The following is an 18,494-nucleotide window of genomic DNA, read 5'->3' as shown; positions in this document are numbered from 1 at the left end:
CAATGAATCTGGCCACAGATCTTACACAACATCTTCAAAGAAATCAGCTCAGAATGGATCATAGACCTAACTGTAAAACACAGGAGAAAATAGGGGAAAGTCTGGAAGTCCTTGGGTTCGGTGATGACTTTTCAGGTACAACTCCAAAGGCACGATCCATGAGAGCAATAGCCAGTGAGCTGGACATCATTGAAATTCAACACTTCTGCTCTGTGAAAGACGATGCCAAGGGAATTGGAAGATAAGCCACAGACAAGGAGAAAATATTTGCAAAGGATATATCTGATAAAGGATTGTTCTCCAAAATACACAAAGGACTCTTAAAACCTAACCAGAAGAAAACAACCAACCCAATTAAAAAATAGGCCAAAGACCTTCACAGAAACCTCATCAAAGAAGATACATAGACGGTAAATTGTGCAGGAAAAGATATTTGCATCAAGTATCATCAGAGAAGTGCAAGTTCAACCAACAGTGTGATTCCACTCTGCTCCTATTAGAATAGCCAAACTCTGGACGGCAGACAACACCAAATTCTGTTGCTGTGGAGCAACAGGAACTGTCAGACTTCGCTAGTGGTGATGCAAAATGTTACAGCCACTTTGGAAGAGAGTTTGGCCGTTTCTTATAAAACTAAACATGCTCTTACCCTGTGATCCCGCAATTGGGCTTCTTGGTATTTGCCCAAAAGAGCTGAAAACTTAACATCAGCACAAAAAACTGCATATGGGTGTTTAGCACTTTTACTCACCATTGCCAAAGCTTGGCATCAAGCAAGACCTCCTTGCGGAGGTGAATGGATGGTACAGCCAGACAAAGGGATTTTATTCAGCACTAATAAGAAATGAGCTGTCAAGCCATGAGAAGACATTGAAGACTATTACTAGGTGAAAGAGGCCAGTCTGAAAAGCCTACATATTATACAATTCCAACTATATGATATTCTAGAAAAGACAATACTATGGAGAGAGGGAAAAGATCCGTGGTCGTTGCGTCTTAGGAAGAAAGGAGGGATGAATAAGTGAAGCCCACGAGATGATGTGTGTGGCATGGTTGGTTCTAGGCCCTAGGCTGACTTCTAAAGTGGTTCTATTTCTACCAGGGTTTTGCGTCAGTAAAACTGTGGGACCTGCCAGGCTGGAATCCCATTGCCACCTGCGCCTCAAGTTGGTGGCCGGACCCCCAACACTAACAAAAGGGATTTTCCCCCCACTTTCCCACTAAGGACACTTGGAGAATTGCCTTTACAGAGCAAATCTGCCCCCTTTTAAGAATTCTTGTGTGTCCCGAGATCCGAAATGCAGTGGGTTCTCTTAAAGGAAGTTTTGTTGAGGGGAGCGCCCAGAGCTTCAAGAAAGCCCTCTAGGCGGAAGCCCGCTGCACCGGGAGAGCGAGACGCGCGGCACAGCCGTGTGCTGCGGGTACCAGAACCACCGCAAGGTGGAGGAGACCCACCCCCCCGGCCGCACAGCGGGACCCGCAGCCCGACCCCGGTCCCCGGGGCGCCGCCCGGGCCGTAGCGTAGGCTGGGCGGGGCGGAGGGCCAGGGCTGCCGCCGCCGCCGCCGCGAGCCCAGACCTGCCCGCCCGACCTGGCGGCGCAGTCTCGCGGGATCGCCCGGCCCTCGCTCCCCCGGCCGCTCCGGAGGCAGCTGGAGTTCCGGACGCTTCCCGGAGCCGCCGTCTCAGCTCGCGGCGGCCGGACGCTCGACCGGGCGAGGAGCGGAGGGAGGTGAGGCCCCTCGAGCCGGCTGGGCGGGCGGCTCCTGCCGGGCGGGCCTCGGGGGAGCGCGGCGGGCGGGGAGCCACAGGTGCGGGGCGGGCGGCGGCGGCGGGACAGGCCGCGCAGGCCGGAGTTGCCGCAGAAGTCGGGGCGAGCTCCCGGGGGACGCTGCCGGGGCCCCGCGCCGCCCAGCCGGCCCGGGACGCTCGCTGCTGCGCGGCTCCAGGCCCCGGGCAGGTGCGGGGCTGTGGGGCGAGGGCCCGCGCCAGGCGCTGCGAGCCCGGCACCGGGCGGGGGCGGGGCCAGGGGTGCTGGGGTGGGGGGTGCGGCTGGTCGCGACTCGGGGCTCACGGCCTTTCCTCCCGCGGACGTCCGTCACCCTCCCGGTCCAGCTTTGTTCCTCTGCCCTCGCGGTGCGGCCACTCCTCGCCTCAGCCGGTGAGAACTGATTTCGCTCCTCCGGGAGGAATCCTAGACGTCTCCCCCTAGTTGGCCTTTTGAAAACCGGGAAAGCCTATCTCCCGGAGACGGCCCCACAGACCCGCCCTATGGAGTCCTTCAAGACTTTAGGAACTCATTAGGCCTGAAAGAATTTCCCTGGGACTCCGTTTTCTTGTGCGTAATCAGATATCCAACAAGGGCCTTTAGCGTTCACGATTCTATTAATACTTTTTAACGTATTATCAAACCCAACGTGACTTTTTTTTCCCTCCACCTCACTCATACTTTGCCCCCCCACAAAAGGTTCTATCATGGGTTCCCTAGAGATGAGACTTCCTCGGCCAATTCTGTATTCTGTGCCAGAGCAGGTGAAGAGTATCTCGAAAGGACGGAATTTTCCGTCGTTTTTCCAGCGTTAGTTACCCAGGGTGAAAATCTTAACCTCTGCACTTTGATGTCCGCCTTTGAGTTTATGACAGATGTCGCACATGCCCTCTCTTGGTTGTTTTTACAGTAATTGACCCAGAACTCCTTTCAGGAAAAGAGCTTCCTTCAAAATGGCAACATGGCAAAATAATGAAAGAGCAATTTGAACATTTTCTTTCTGGATGACAATCTGAGGATGAAAAGAGCGATTAATCCCAGCCATGTGGTAAAACCAGGACTCTGAAGAAAATGGAAATGTTGGCATTTTTGTGGATATGTGTCTTTCCACCCTTCATAAAAGGGCACAGTCTTTTCACCTGTGAACCAATTACTGTCCCCAGATGTATGAAAATGGCCTACAACATGACATTTTTCCCTAATTTGATGAGGCATTATGACCAGAGTACAGCTGCTGTGAAAATGGAGGTGAGTATTTCTTCATACATTTATAGAGAAGTAGTTGATGTTCTGCTCTGGAATAAACTATAAATATGACTTTTTTTTTTTTTTTCTTTTAACACAGTAATGGATTCCTTTAGGTTGTGAACAACTTCATATATTGAATACATCCTTTTGAAAATTAATTTCCCCTGCTAACTTCTGTTTTGTGTAGTTTTGTGGCCCTTGTTAGTGCATTTGCTCAAGGGAGGGTTTATTTTATATGAGGTATAGTGATGATTTTGAAATGTCGTGCACCTGGCAAATGTTTTGCCTCCCTTAATCAATTATGGTAGTTCCTCTGGAAATGTGAATTCTGAATTTTTCCTATTTCATTGAACATATATCCTATATTGTGCTTGAACTACACCCCTGTATTTTCATAAGTAGTTGTAAATGTTCACCTGGCCCAGTTTTTCTGAAATAAATCAATTACTGGAAGATGTGAGGGCTGAATTGTTTGGCTAAAAAGTGGCTTTTTTTTTTTTTTTTTAAAGCGTGTCACTTAAGTACTCTTTGTAAGATACCTGTTAAAAGAAACCACAGGTCTAGGGAGGAGTAGAGTGACACTAAAGATTGCCTTAGGTACCTCAGTTACCTGCCTCCGGTTTGGAGATATGCAGATTTCCAGGATGCGTGGGAAGAAAGAGTTACCTGTAGAGACGGGAACCTGCCCTCCCGTACAGATCTCTTAGGTTGATAAGTCTCAAGAAGGGAAGAAGACAAATTTTTTTGTAGTCTTTCTCCAGAAGAAGCTTCCAGGGATGGTAAAGGCTTTTTCCCCTCAGAACATTGCTAAGAGATGAAACTCCTACGACTTTAATATAGACACTAATTTAAAAAGTGATTAGATTTATGCATTCACTGTTGTTTAGTTTAATAGTTTTTCGACTACCTCATTCGTAGATTCAGGTCTAAAATAGCAGAGCTTTTAAATACTAAGTAAACGTACTTGAAAAAGATACTACAGATTACATTTTTGGTAATCTTTCAGTGGTTTTTCAAACCAATGCAAAATATCATTTTGAACACTGAGCAAATGATGCAGTGATACTTTCATTCATTAATCAGGACCATTTTGATAGCTTAATCTGATCAAAATAAAGTATGTAATAGGAGTGCCTTCAAGGAATAATTGCTTCATTCATGTTTTCTCTGATAGTTTTATAACTCATGTCTTATCAAGTTCTTAAAAAATATTTTTATTCTTAAATCCGATTTCCTTTCTGCATAATAGCTACATACATTTGAACGGTAACACTTGCCTTATAAAGTCACATCATTTGGAGTTCATTATCCTAGAGTACCATTGTAGAGAGAGGGGAGAGATGCATCCCTGCTATTAAATCCTGTAATTTCAAGATGATAGGAACTACTTTTTGTTCCATTGTCTTTTTTTTCCCACGTATCTTTTTAAAACCAGTTGTTTCTGATTAAAAGAAAAAGGTTTTTTTATTTATCCAGCTGCTTTTCTTTCCCAAGTGGTTTCGTGTCTGGACATTATCAAGAAGGTATTTTTGTTCTCACCACCTTTATTTGATTGCTAATGTTAGCAACCTCATTATATAATCTTCCCCATATGCTAACCTTTTTCATAGACTTTACTGTTAAGTTTTTTTCTATCAATCATACTTCAGTAAGTTTAAGGATATAAGAGAAGGAAGTCATCAAACAGTTGTTTAATATAATATTAACCTGCAAAAGAAGAAAGGGAAACAGAAAGGCTAAGTAATATCAACCTTTGTCAGACTATAAATCCTTGTGTATTCTTTTTTTTTTTTTTTTTGGCCATGATATTGTGCTTTTACTGTTGCCCCATCTTTACTTGTCCTTAGCCAGTGACGTTCTCTTTTAGTTCCTGAAACGAATGCCCCAAATCCTGTAATTTGAGAGTTGTGACACTAAATAACAGGTAGAGCTTCCTAATATCTTTTGCGCCACTGACCCCATCTAGAATAAGAGAATGTTTTAAAATTGAATTAAGATGAGGTGCATGACAAAGGAAACCAATTATATTGAAATATACCTCTCTTTATAGCCCTTAACCCGTGAGCCCTCCATCATGTAGGAACCGAAGCTCAGAGAAGTTACGATTTGTCCAAGGTCTGAGCACGAGGTTCTGACAAACTCTTCTCTGTCCACACGGACCATAATGTCATCTCTAAGTGGTTTTGTTTGTCTGTTTGTTTTTAGCCTTTGATCTTATTCGATAAAAAAGAAAATATTTCCTAAGACTCAGAATATGATGGGTTAATTTCAGTTTTTGGTGCTTCTTTGCAAATTTCATTTCTATAAAAATTAAACTGGGAATTTTTTTTTTTTTAACCTCTCTTCAGGCCTACCTCTCTTTCTTCTTCTCATCTGTGCCTTGAATAATAAGTCTTCTCACAGTTTTCACCAGTTGCTCCTCTCTGGTTGTGTCAAAGTGATTTTATGAAAACAAATCCTCACGGTCCACTCTGGGGGTAACATTCTTCACCATTTCCCTAGAAAGAGGGGACCTTCATAGGGGACCCTGCCTTCCTGGCCAGCTTCCTTCCCATCTTGTCCCTTCAGACGTTACACACTTTGCTCCATATTGCTCTCTCTCACTTCTGTGCCTTTTATACATTGTATCCATTGTGTCCTAGACTCTGTACCTGTCCTTCACCTGCTCAGTTTATGCAGGTCTCTGTGCTCAGGGAAGCCTTCTTTCACCTTTCTCCCAAGCATATGTAATCTCACTTTCTATACTCGGATAGTGCCTAAATATATAACGGTTCTTATATTTATTATGCAGTATCGCAGTTTTACATGTAGCTCTCATTAGATTGCAAGTGTGTGGAGAGAGAGGATGATGTTTATTCACCTTCTCCCAATGCCTAGTACAGTGCCTCGGAGCATGGTAGATGCCTAGTAAAAGCTGAATAAAGAAGCCAGTGGTGTTTCCCGTTCTAATCAGCAAAGAGAATTTTACCTCCAAATCGTCACTTTCCACCTCTGTCATCTGCAGTGTTCAAGTGAAAGAAACTCTGATACTTTTAGGTGGTTCGCAAATCACCCACTTGGGTTCTACCTGAGCCTGGGTCTAATGAAGGGTATTAGCTGACATCCTCTGTGCTTTTTCCCATATTAACACGATACTTGTTTCTTAGAATTCAAAGAATCTTATTTTGGGGGCCTCTGGGTGGCTCAGTTGGTTAAGCATCCGACTCTTGGTTTCAACTCAGGTTATGATCTCAGGGCCCTGAAATCTAGCCGCACACAGGGCTTCCTGCTCAGCAGGGAGTCTACTTGTCTCCCTCTCTCTCTGCCCCTCCCCCTGCTCACACGCACACGCTCTCTTGCGTGTGCTTGCTTTCTCTTTCTCAAATAAATCTTAAAAAGAATATTTTTCTCTTTAACCATTAGTATTTATATGGAGTGAAAGAATTCATCTTTTCTTTTTCTTTTTTAAAGATTGTATTTTATTTATTTGTCAGAACACAAGCAGGCAGAGGCAGAGAGAGAAGCAGGCTCCTCACTGAGCAAGGAGCCCGATGTGGGATTTGATCCCGGGAGCCTGGGATCATGACCTGAGCCGAAGGCAGCAGCCCAACCAACTGAACCACCAGGCATCCCAAGAATTCGCTTTTTGATTGGCGTTTTGTATTATAAACCACATGTCTCAGTTTTTTTACAAACATCGTGCTATAGTCTAGTCAAATACTAAATCATAACTGTAAGCCTGGCTGTTACTAAAACATACACACACACACACACACAAAACACAAAAAACGTTTTATAACGTCTCTAAAGAAATGATGAGGCTTTATACTTCCAACCCCAGTGTCTTCGGTTCCTGCTGGTCCCTACTGAGTTCCCAGTGTTCACTATGAATTAACGTTAGAATAAGGGGCTGAAGAATCATCAGCCGATTATGGCAAGCAACTCGTTGTCCTTTCTCAACTACCAAGAATTCCATATGTCAACGGATCTATCCCAGTCCTCTTTTACACCTTAGTTTTCATTTTGTCTGAGGGCTATCCTGTTTCATAGCCATAGAATTCATAGCACCTGTTGTCAAAGCTTCTCTGTGATTACAGGAGATGGGTTAGAACAGTGGTTCTCAGGGTTCAGTTCATAGACCAGCAGCTTGTGGGCTTGTTAGAAATAATTGTTCATGGACCCCATTCCAACCTACTGAATCATGATCTGTGAAGTCAGGGCTCAGGAGGCTGTGTTTTAACAAGCTGTCTGAGTGTTTCTCGTGAACATTGATGTTTGAGACCCATTGGTTTAGAGCAAGGAATGCAAACTTTCTGTAAAGGACCAAATAATAAGAATTTTTGGCTCTGCGAACCATATAGGCTCTGTCACAGCTATTCAACTCTGCACCTGTAGCAAAACAGCCATAAACAGTTTGTAAACAAATGAGTGTAGATGTGTTTTCAATAAAACTGTATTTACAGAAACAGGCAGTGCACCATTTTTTGGCCCACAGGCTAGTTTGTGGGACCTGGTTTAAGGTATTTGAAAGTGTTCCTAAGGATATTACACACCGAGTATGTATTAAGTAAACATGATCGTTCGTTCTTGTTAATATGTTACTTGAGCTTTATGTTACTTACTTTCCACATAAATTTTTCTTGGGCCAAATTTATCACAGACCACTGACTGGGATATTCTGGTTCTTCGGTTTTGTTTCAGAGATTGCTTGAAATGAGGGACTTCAGTTTTTTCTTTTAATGTCTGAAGCTGAAGTCATTTGTATTTCAAAGAGTTAATTTACAATTCTGAATAGTAACTTGGCTTGGTAATGAAAAGGATGTTGTACAGCCCAACTCTCCCAAGTAGAAAAACAAGTGGCTGCTGGTTTTCCATTGTGTTCTTTCTCGTTTGGTATCTAGAGCATTGTTTCCCAAATTGTGAGGCTGATGTCCCTTGAGAGACTGATTTCGTCCAGAAAGAGCTGAGATTGATCTAGGGAAAATGGAAACAGGAATATTGTATTTTTCTTTTTGAATTGCCTTCGTTGAGGTGTAGGCAAAAGCAAAGTCATGTATTGTGTTTGGAACAGCATGCGGTCATTGTACTTTCAAATAGTCTAAAGGGAAGTAAGCCAAAAAACCCCCTTTTCTTTCCACCTGTTAATACGCAGCACTGAAACTTCTCTCTATCCAATTAAAAATAAAGGAATGGAGGAAGACTGTGTAAACAAACTTCTAAGGAAAAAAGCCATTTCTGCTGGACAGTGATTTTTAAGTGTTTTCACTTTCCTGCTTTTAAAGGAGTCTAGTGGACCCCTTCATTTCCTCCTTATTCTCTAGCCTTATATCCCCATATGGAAGGAAAGAAAATGTTTAGTGTCACTAACTCTTGTTTTTCAGGAAAGACTTCCTGAAAATAGCTGTAACTATTCTGAAAGTAAGTTGTTGAGTCATTCAAAATGAAACAGATACTGAAATGTGTTCCAAGTCAGAGTGTGTATGGTGGCTATCTTTGTGTTTTAAATGTACAACTCATAAACTTACCTTCCTTTGTGATACTATGTAACAATAGTGATGCAGGACAGTTGTTAGGGTTCAGAGCCAAGGGCCAAAAAAGAATTCTGGAGACGTTTTTGATGGAAAAAGATTGTTTTATTAAAGCATGAGGACAGGATCCGCGGGCAGGAGTAGCCCATTTTATACTTCCAAGTTGGGAGGGGTTTAGGGAGAGCCTAAGCCTCCCAGGTATTTTGGAAACAAGGTTTCCAGCATCCTGAGGGGGCTAGCTATTGTTAGGAAAAGGTCACTTATTACCCTTTAGTAAAAACTCAGGACACTCTTCAGAGGGTCATACACTTTGGAGGATGATTGCCAAAATGTATCTTGTTGGGGAGGGGGTGTGCAGAGAGAGAAGGAAGTTTCCAAAGAAATTTTTATATGTTACAGTAGACTTAACCGGATCCTGGGGGTCAAGACTGCCTTTTGCCCTTAGCAAAGTGTTAATATCGAGGCAGTGGAGTTCCTAAAGGAATGTCGCTCTGCTTGTTTCAGGACTTGTCAGCGGGCTGTAAGTACTAAGGAAATTTAATTTTTCTTTTACCTTTGTTTCCCACATCAGTAGTAAGAAAGTACCATGACTGTATCATCATCTTCAGAATCAGGGTTAGACGCGTATATGAGCAGAGAACAGTACTTCTCCGGGGAGGCTCTGCTGATAGGCGCAAGGTCCCTATAGGGCTATCCCTTGATATTCCACAGTCTGGGATGTGACTAGTTATGCCTTCAGGAGAGCCTGTCTGTCCACAAAGTGTCATGGTTCTTCCAGACTGTGAGAAGACTGTTGTGTTGTGGTTATTTCCTTTCCTTGAGAATGCGACATGTAGGTAGCGAAGGCTTATGGCTCTGGTTTGTGTATTTGTCGTGTAGACTTTCATTACTATTTACCGAAGGTATACCTGAATGTGTAGTTTCCCTGGAATTAGAATTTTTCCAACTCACGAGTTTTAAATTAAAGAGTTGACTCTTCCCTGAACGAATTCTTTTGTAGTGTCAACCAGTTATTGCGTATATTTGACAAATTGCCAAAATAAAGTCTTTTGAAGAAATAATTTAAAATTTATAATGCTCCCTGCTAAGAACCATTTAAAAAAAAAATAACAAGTATTCCATCGTGGAAATAATGCAAATTCCTGCTTTTTCTTCTCTTGTATTCCAGGCCCTGCTCTGTATTATTTAAAGAAACTCACTTGCCTGATATTGGTCTCATTCATGAAAATAAGTGACAAAGTTTCCATCCCTTTCTTGTATAGTTATCTGTTAACACTCTCGTAGAATTTATTTGTGATCTCTGTAGCCACATTAACAGTATTTGCTCTCTGAGGAATAAACATATAAGGACCCACTTTACGTGCACCTGGGTGGCTCAGTCGGTTGAGAGTCTGCCTTCGGCACAGGTCATGATCCTGGGGTCCTGGGATCAAGCCCCACATCAGGCTCCCTGCACCGTGGGCAGCCTGCTTCTCCCTCTCCGCCACTTGTGCTCTCTCTCATGCACGTGCTGTCACTCTCTCTCTCTCAAATAAATATAATCTTTTAAAAAAATAAATAAGGACCCCTTTAGATCTTAAGTGACTATCTAGCTAAGACCTATCACTTTTGTTTTTTTCTCAAACATTTTTTAGACTTCTTCACTTTCCCTCAGTTTTCATTACCATCACTAGAAGTTGATTTTGTTTTGGTGCTTTTTAAAATAAGGAATAAAGCTCTTAGCACTTCTTGAGAATTACTGAGTATGTCCCCGTGAGTAGAAAGCACATATCCTGAGCGGAGAATCAGATGTGTCGCGGCACTTGGTCTTGTTCAGGAGAAAGTGGCTTGCTCCCTTACTTCCACGTGTGATCCATGTTTCAGCAAAGCGACAAACACTTATATATCCTCAGTCTTTTAGTTTAGTACTAAGGGAGTCAGGGCATGGCTAAGAAACTGGCACAGGACCACTCTGCTTAGGGGTAGCTTTACATATTTTTTAAAAATCAAAATATCTCTCTTCTTCTGATCACTCTCTAGTGGAATTCTAACCCAGACTTTCCCTGCAGGATCCTACAGTGCCACCGACTCCAGGCTTACATTATGATTCCTTCCATTGTCAAGTCATAGCATGTGTGTTTTAAGGAAAAAGATGGTAATATGGCAGAAGCCGGCATTCCGAGAGTGTAGCAGTTTACTCAGCTGCTCTCCCGTCTTAATATCTGCTCAGGCCACTTGAAGATGGAATGCTATTGGGTAGGCCTGACGTCATGAGGGTGAGTTAGGTAATACCCAGTTCGTGAGAGGTGGCTTCAGGTGGTCCTGTGTAGATGTCCCTTAGTTGTGTCTAGTCTTGACACTATCAGGAACTATTAGCAAACCAAGGTGGAAGGTCCTTTTATTTATTTAGGGTTCATCTCATTGGAATATATCTGTGCCCTTAGCAGCTTTCTGTCCTAAATACAGTGGGCCAGAGTGATGTTGTATGAAGCAGAATATGGGTAGGGTCTCTGATGATGACATTGAGTCACAGAGCTGAAAATCTGATGTTACTTTAAAGCAGTGCTTCTCAAACCTTGGTGTGCATGAGAACCATCTGAAGGGCCTGTTAGAACACAGATCACTGCCCCCACCAGAGAACTCCTGAACCGGTAGGCTGGGGTGGGATGGAGAATTTGCATTGCTCACAAGTTCCCTCAGGACGCTGCTGCTGCTTGCTCAGGGGCCACTCTGAGAACCACTGCTTGAAGTCAAGTTAGGAAACTTGTATTGCGTCCTTTCTAGGTGAAAGTGGACGGCTTTTGGAAGCAAAAATCATTGGCCAGATTAACACTGGCCTGCATGTAAGGGGCCAAAGCTGCCATCAATTTGCTCCAATATAGATATCATCTGGGAAAGCATCTTAGCCATTTGATTGAGGTTGCTTGAGACAATCTATTAATGTCATATTTGGTTGTGCTGGAGAGTTCAAAGTGGACAGGTGCTAAGAATTACACCCCAAAATATGTTTTCAGTGGTGTTATTTGTCTCTGAAATTGCTCCCTCCCCTGCCCCCAGCTTGTAATATTGCTCTTGATTTTCTACCTTGGTAGCGGGAGATTTCTCAAGTTTTAATTGGCCCCTTCTACCATAATAATGTTTATCCCGGAAGCCCGTATGGGGATTGTACTGTTGCAAAATATAGCTGAAGTATGCAGGCATGGACTTGGAAATTCCAGGGGGTTGGGTTTAGGGTCCCACCAAGCCCTATCATGAGCCCATTTATCCCCTGACCTCCAGAAGCCCAGTTTTTGAAACTAGCACATTGAATCTAGAATGAATACACCCGTATCCGTGTATCTTAGCCTTGTCTAAAATTCTGTTCTTTCCTCCTTAATTCAGCACACTCAGAAACCGATGTAAGTGAACAGTGTCTTACAAGTAATTTATACTCCCTTTTTCCAGATGTGATTTTGACTTGACCAACCCACGGCATGCTGGGGTAGAACTCTACTTACAGGTTGAGACTTGTAGAGTGGTTGGGATGGTATAAGGCTATTTACTTTCTTCTTACAAAGCAAATCTTTCAGATGAGGAGCACCTGCCCCAACAAAGGGTGACGGTCTGCTTTGAGGTCTTCAGGTTCAGAGAGCTCTGTGTGAGTACTCTGAACCTTGTCTTGTATTCCCACTTCACATCTGGGGGTCCCACTGCTTCCAGATCACAATATCCCTCCATATCTTATGTGAAAGGGAAGCAAATTTAGCCAAAGTATAATTTGACAACCTGCAGTGTCAAACTGTGCATTTGATTTTCAACTTCTTAAACCTTAAACCCTTTTAATCCTTGTATTTCATTCCACTCCTTGAACCAAGAATTGAGGGATGCCAATTTGTCACTCTTTTTTTTTTATTAAGATTTTATTTATTTATTTGACAGACAGAGATCACAAGTAGGCAGAGAAGCAGGCAGAGAGAGAGGAGGAAGCAGGCTCCCCCCTGAGCAGAGAGCCCGATGTGGGGCTCGATCCCAGGACCCTGGGATCACGACCTGAGCCGAAGGCAGAGGCTTTAACCCACTGAGCCACCTGGGGCCCCTCTTTTTTTTTTTTTTTTTTTTAAGATTTTATTTATTTATTTGACAGAGATCACAAGTAGGCAGAGAGGCAGGCAGAGAGAGAGGAGGAAGCAGGCTCCCCGCTGAGCAGAGAGCCTGATGTGGGGCTCGATCCCAGGACCCTGGGATCACGACCTGAGCCAACCAGGCGCCCCTGTCACTCTTTTCCTAAGCCAAACAGCGCCCCTAGAAGCACTCATCTCAGCCCACAGTCCTTAAATACCTCGTGCTTTTTCCATTCAATTTTTGGCTTCTCTGGCAGCAGCCGCTCAGCCTTACCTTTACTGGCACATCATTCTAAGACATTCTGGGAATCTAAGTGATTACAAGGAAAATGCAATGAGCTGGTTTCCTACTATATACCATGGGTTGGCAAATTTCCATCTCCAAATGCTGGCAAGAGTGTTCATTGCTCTTGGCCCCTATGAGGCCCAAACACTGGTTCTAGGATTCCTGTTTCCCTGAGGCCACTTCCAACCCCTTCTTTGTATCATTGCTGTACCAGTCAGTCTTCCTGGTTGCAAACAATAGGAACCAACTTTGACTAACTTAAGCAGAAAATGGAGGGATATTGGATAGCTTCTTGAATCACTGGGGAGCCTGGAGAACCAGGTTCAGAATAGAGAGAGGAGCAAAGGGAAACAGGACACAGCTAAAATCATGCCATAGGATCAGTATATCACCAGTGCAAAGGCCATTGGATGCTTCTAGACCATTGTCCCTGGACACTTATTTTGGCACTGTGGGCCTCATTGATGCCTTAAATGATCGGACTGGATCTGTTCTTTGGCACAGCCCTCTCCCCAAGAATCACCATCCTTGGAGCACGCACATGTCCACACTTAGAGGACATGCCTACGTGTTTATTGTCAGGTTGTACCCCTGCATCGGTCCTTAAGCTTCTGTAGCATCTCACCTACTTTGGGATTCCCAAAATAGGGCTGCTGGGCACATGGAAATGATTAGCGTTCACTCCAGAGCTCAGTGCAAGGCATGATTACTTATCAAGGAGGAGATTTCATTGTAGGACCTACAGTTGTTTTGAAATTTATATACAGATGTGCTACTCGAGTCTTTGTTACCTGCTTCGTAAACTTTTTGAGTCATGAACTGTCCTTAGCGATTGTCCGGCAGTTTATCACTCTGGTTTTAGTGACGGGTGGTCTGAGACTCCAACACGGAAAACCATCAGCCCGGGCCACCTGGGTGGTTCAGTGGGTTAAAGCCTCTGCCTTCGACTCAGGTCATGATCCCAGGGTCCGGGGATAGAGCTCCGCATCGGGCTCTCTGCTCAGCTGGGAGCCTGCTTCCTCCTCTCTCTCTGCCTACTTGGAATCTCTGTAAAATAAATAAATAAATAAATAAATAAAATCTTAAAAAAAAAAAGGAAAAGAAAACCATCTGCCAAAGGTGCCAGTAGTAGTTGGTTAGTGGAGTGGCTGGAGCTGCAGTTAGAATGCTGGCAGTTTTTCCAACAAAGGGTTACGTAAAATACTTGGCATATTTATCGTAGATTGCCTCTGGTTGCATTTGAGAAGGGAGGAATCAGTTACCTCCTTAATTGCCTTCTTCTTCCTCATCACTGCTAGTACTAATAGTAACTACCACAGGATTTCTGCCAGGGACTAACCATTTCCTTAAAGGAAGCTACCTTTTATTTCTCTGCATGTTAAAACTATAGTCAGCTGGACTTATTTTTTAAAGATTTTATTTATATATTTGTCAGAGAGAGAGAGAGAGTGAGAGCACAAGCAGGGGGAGCTGCAGGCAGAGGGAGAAGCAGGCTCCCCACAGAGCCGGGAGCCCGATGCCGGACTCCACCCCAGGGCTCTGGGACCGTGACCTGAGCCAAAGGCAGACGCCTAAACGACTGAGCCATCCAGGCATTCCAGCTGGACTATTTTAGTTACTGTTGAATAGTAGAATTTCAAACGCATTGATATTTTATGTTGTGGTTGGTTACTGAATAAGTTTCTGAGCCTTCTTTGAGAATGAAATTTGAAAAGGAGACATTCATGAGTGACACTATGAAGGTTACTTGCTGAGAGATTTGAAGGAGGTCTGTCACTAAGCGGGAAGAAAGGGTGTGGACCAGACTAGGGAGTTTGAATCTTTGCTCAGTGCATGTATTTACATTGCACTTGTCCTGCTAAATAGAAATACTAGTTTAGGGGCGCCTGGGTGGCTCAGTGGGTTACGCCTCTGCCTTTGGCTCAGGTCATGATCCCAGGGTCCTGGGATTGAGCCCCGCATTGGGCTCTCTGCTCGTCAGGGAGCCTGCTTTCCTTCCTCTCTCTGCCTGCCTCTCTGCCTACTTGTGATCTCTGTCTGTCAAATAAATAAATAAAATAAAATCTTTAAGAAATACTAGTTTAATAATATGATGGAATTCAGAGTGTAAGATTCTAGACATAAGAAATGTCACAATGGGCCAAGTTAGTAGTTTTTCCATCTTAGGGTTTGGTTTCTGAGAAGTGCAGGACATTTCGTGGAAAACCATAAACGATTCCTGTTAAGTTTTTTAGTTCAAATGATCGGGAAATACGCTCGTTCTTGTTTGTTCTGCCTTCACCCGACTGAGATGAGCTCAACAACGGGCTGACTACCCATTATTTGAAGTGCTTTTATTTGTTCTCTAATTATTTGTTTAAAAAAACTACCTGCGTGAGGAGGTACATGCGTCATCTGAAATGTGATAAACAGTTTGAGGTTTTATACTCTTTGATTATGTGTCCTGTGAACATTTATTTTTCAAACTGGAGACTTTTGTTTCATGTAGAAGTTTACCAGCCTTTTTTTTTTTTTTTTAAGATTTTATTTATTTATTTGACAGAGACAGAGAGATCACAAGTAGGCAGAGAGGCAGGCAGGGAGAGAGGAGGAAGCAGGCTCCCTGCTGAGCAGAGAGCCCGATGCAGGGCTTGATCCCAGGACCCTGGCACCATGACCTGAGCTGAGCAGAGGCTTAACCCACTGAGCCACCCAGGTGCCCCCCAGCCTTCTTTTGATATCTGTTTTCCCCTTCATCTTATTGGCCTTCTTGCCCATCTTGTGGTTTGTGGAAGGGTAGTTTTTGGGGAGAGCTGGGTGGTAGCGTAGTGTCAGGGTTAAAGAGGACATACTCTGGAGTCATATGGACCCAGGTTCACATCCTGGTTGCCTCTTACTACTTAGGACACTAGATGAAAGTTGCTCATAGAGCGCCTCGGTTTCCATATCTGCAAGGTGGAGCTAAGAATATCTCTTGCATGGGACTGTCGTACAAGAATTGGCATATGGAAAACCGCAGGGCCTGGTTTATGGCAAGTGCAACTCTGACTTATTATCAGTAGCTATAGTGTTGGTAAAAGTAGCATTAGGAGGAAGGGCACTGAAATTCTAATTCAGGTTAGATTTGGGAATTTCAGAACGACTTCAATAAGCAGTTGGATTCTGTTTTCTCACTTTTAACCTGAGGTCTGGATTAGGTCAGTGGTTTTCAGACTGTGATCTCTGGCAGTGCTTTGAGGTCACTGACAGGGAAGGGGAGCAGTGAGAGGGCTCTCAGAGGGAGGGCTTCCTTTTCAGCCGGAGCAGCTGTGCTTTTATTTATTTAATATAGCAGGCTTCTTTGTAATCTCTTATTTAAAGAAAAATCTTCCTTGGCAAAATACACACACACACATTTAGAAAATAATAGAATTAAAAGTCCATTCAAGTCCCTTCCAAGTCTAAAATTCTTCATGTCCATTAGTTTGCAGAAGGTGAAAGCAGTCCACACTGGATGTGACCCGAAGACATGTTTTATTTTTCCTGTACAGCATTTTAAATATTTATATTAAAGTACCAAAAATTTGGAGATTTTATATAAAAATCTAGATTCTGTTTTCATCTGAAAAGTTGATAAATCTGACAAGTCTGTGCCCCCATTTTTAAATAGCAGTAGGCTGGGGGTTGAATGGCAGCTGCCCCCAGCTTCTACTGCTATCTTCTACCCTCTGAATTTACCTGCCTGGCCTGTGAAGGTATTGAAGGTTCAACATCTGATTTATTGTCTGCTCATTGCATGAACCTCAACATTATTGGATTAACCAGTACTGGCATTCTAGAATTATTAAGCAAAAGATGGGACTTGCCATATTGGCCCTGTAAAGAAATTATTTTAATATAGCAAAAGGACAGGTGTCACTTTCATTTTGCCTGCCCTTAAACTGGACAGTAAATAGATCTTAAATGCTGACCATCAACTTACCCTAGCTATTACAGAATGACTTCTGAGTTAGAATTACACACAGTGTATTTTCATTCTTTCCACTATAGAGTCTGATTAACAGACACTCAAAAATGTTAGGAACGAGGCTTATTTGGACAGTAAGTAAGGAAATAAATGTTACTCGTTGTTTATGCTTCTCCTTCTACTTCAGCTCCTGAACGGATAATCGCACGGTCTGGGCATTCTCCCCCTTGGGGTAGAGAAAACTGAGAGAAGTACTCTGCTGTTTGTTCTTTAACAAGCTCCTGTGAGGCAGCAAAGCATTGGTCTCAGCATCGTCTGTATCAGGGCAATGCGGTCTGCCACCCGTTGGAGGGCCCGTCTTTGCCCACTTTGCCGCATCAGCATGGGGTGAACTCTCCACAGCTCCAACGTCCTTTGCGGCTTTGCTCTGTAATTGTTGGGTGTGATTCCGTATGTGCTCTTTAAGTCAGACTTGTTAATTGTAGTGTTGTAATCACATCTCATTTTTACTTATTAATTTTTTCTGCATTTGCCCTTTCATTTAGTAGGAAATATGCATTGAAAATTCTCATTAAGGTCATGGAATTCTCCATTTCTCCTTGCAGTTTCGTTGCTTTTTTTATGTTTTATGCTATTTTATTAGGTATATACAGTGCTCAGCAATGCATTTTAAAGTAGATCTGTTGTAATTTATCCAGATTCTGACCTCATTCTTTTTTCTTTCATTACTTTTATTCCCTCAGTTGCTTGGTACTGTGTCACATTTTTATTTTGTTTTTTAAATCTCAGTTCCAGGGGTGCCTGGGTGGCTCTGTGGGTTAAAACCTCTACCTTAGGCTCAGGTCATGATCCCAGGGTCCTTGGATCCAGCCCCTCATCGGGCTTTCTGCTCAGTGGGGAGCCTGCTTACTCCTCTCTCTCTCTGCCTGCCTTTCTGCTTACTTGTGATCTCTCTGTCAAATCAATAAATAAAATCTTTAAAAAAAATAATAAATCTCAGTTCCAGTGTAGTTATCCTATAGTGCTGTATTGGTCTCAGGTGTACAATACAGTGATTGCACAATGCAGTACATTACTCAGCGCTCATAAAGATCAGTGCACTCTTTAATCCTCATCACCCGTTTCACCCAGCCCCAGCCCACCTCCCTTCTAATAAACATCTGTTTGTTTTCTATAGTTAAGAGTCTGTTTCTTGGGGGGAAGGGTTGTTTTTTCTTTCCTTTGTTCCTTTGTTTCTTTGTTCCTTTGTTTCTTAAATTCCACATATGAGTGAAATCATAGGTATTTGTCTTTCATTGACTGGCTTATTTCGTTTAGCATAATACTCTCTAGCTCCACCCATGTTGTTGCAAATGGCCAGATTTCGTTTATATTTTATGGCTGAATAATATTCTATTATATGTCTACCATATCTTCTTTATCCATTCATCTATCGATGGATACTTAGGCTGTTTCCATAATTTGGCTATTGTAAATAATGTTGCAGTAAACAGAGGGGTGCCTATATCCCTTCAAATTCATGTTTTTGTATTCTCTGGATAAATACCCAGTGGTGCAATTACTGGATCATAGTGTAGTTCCATTCTTTATTTTTTTTAGGAACCGCCACAATGTCTTCCACCGTGACTGAACCAGTTTGCATTCCTACCAACAGTGCAATAGGGTTCCATTTTCTCCACATC

General features: G+C 43.1%; 1 protein-coding gene across 2 annotated transcripts in view; it reads left to right on the top strand.

The window, feature by feature from the left end:
- Positions 1 to 1,572: 1,572 nt before the first annotated feature.
- Positions 1,573 to 18,494, top strand: part of FZD6 (frizzled class receptor 6) — a 36,955-nt gene continuing 20,033 nt past the window's right edge. The window contains exons 1-2 of one of the 2 annotated variants that reach the window (XM_032858549.1): positions 1,573 to 1,731; positions 2,702 to 3,015. In XM_032858549.1, the coding sequence (XP_032714440.1) occupies positions 2,839 to 3,015 (177 nt within the window). In that variant the 5' untranslated portion in view covers positions 1,573 to 1,731; positions 2,702 to 2,838. Of the gene's footprint in view, positions 1,732 to 2,677; positions 3,016 to 18,494 lie in introns of both variants that reach the window. The other variant, XM_032858548.1, reaches the window with a different exon arrangement.

The sequence above is a fragment of the Lontra canadensis genome, unplaced genomic scaffold (assembly GCF_010015895.1).
Source record: "Lontra canadensis isolate GAN:19392208 unplaced genomic scaffold, GSC_riverotter_1.0 scaffold15, whole genome shotgun sequence".
Classification (NCBI taxonomy): domain Eukaryota; kingdom Metazoa; phylum Chordata; class Mammalia; order Carnivora; family Mustelidae; genus Lontra; species Lontra canadensis.
The sequence above is the reverse complement of the archived record's forward strand: the minus strand, read 5'-3'. Positions and strand labels throughout refer to the sequence as shown.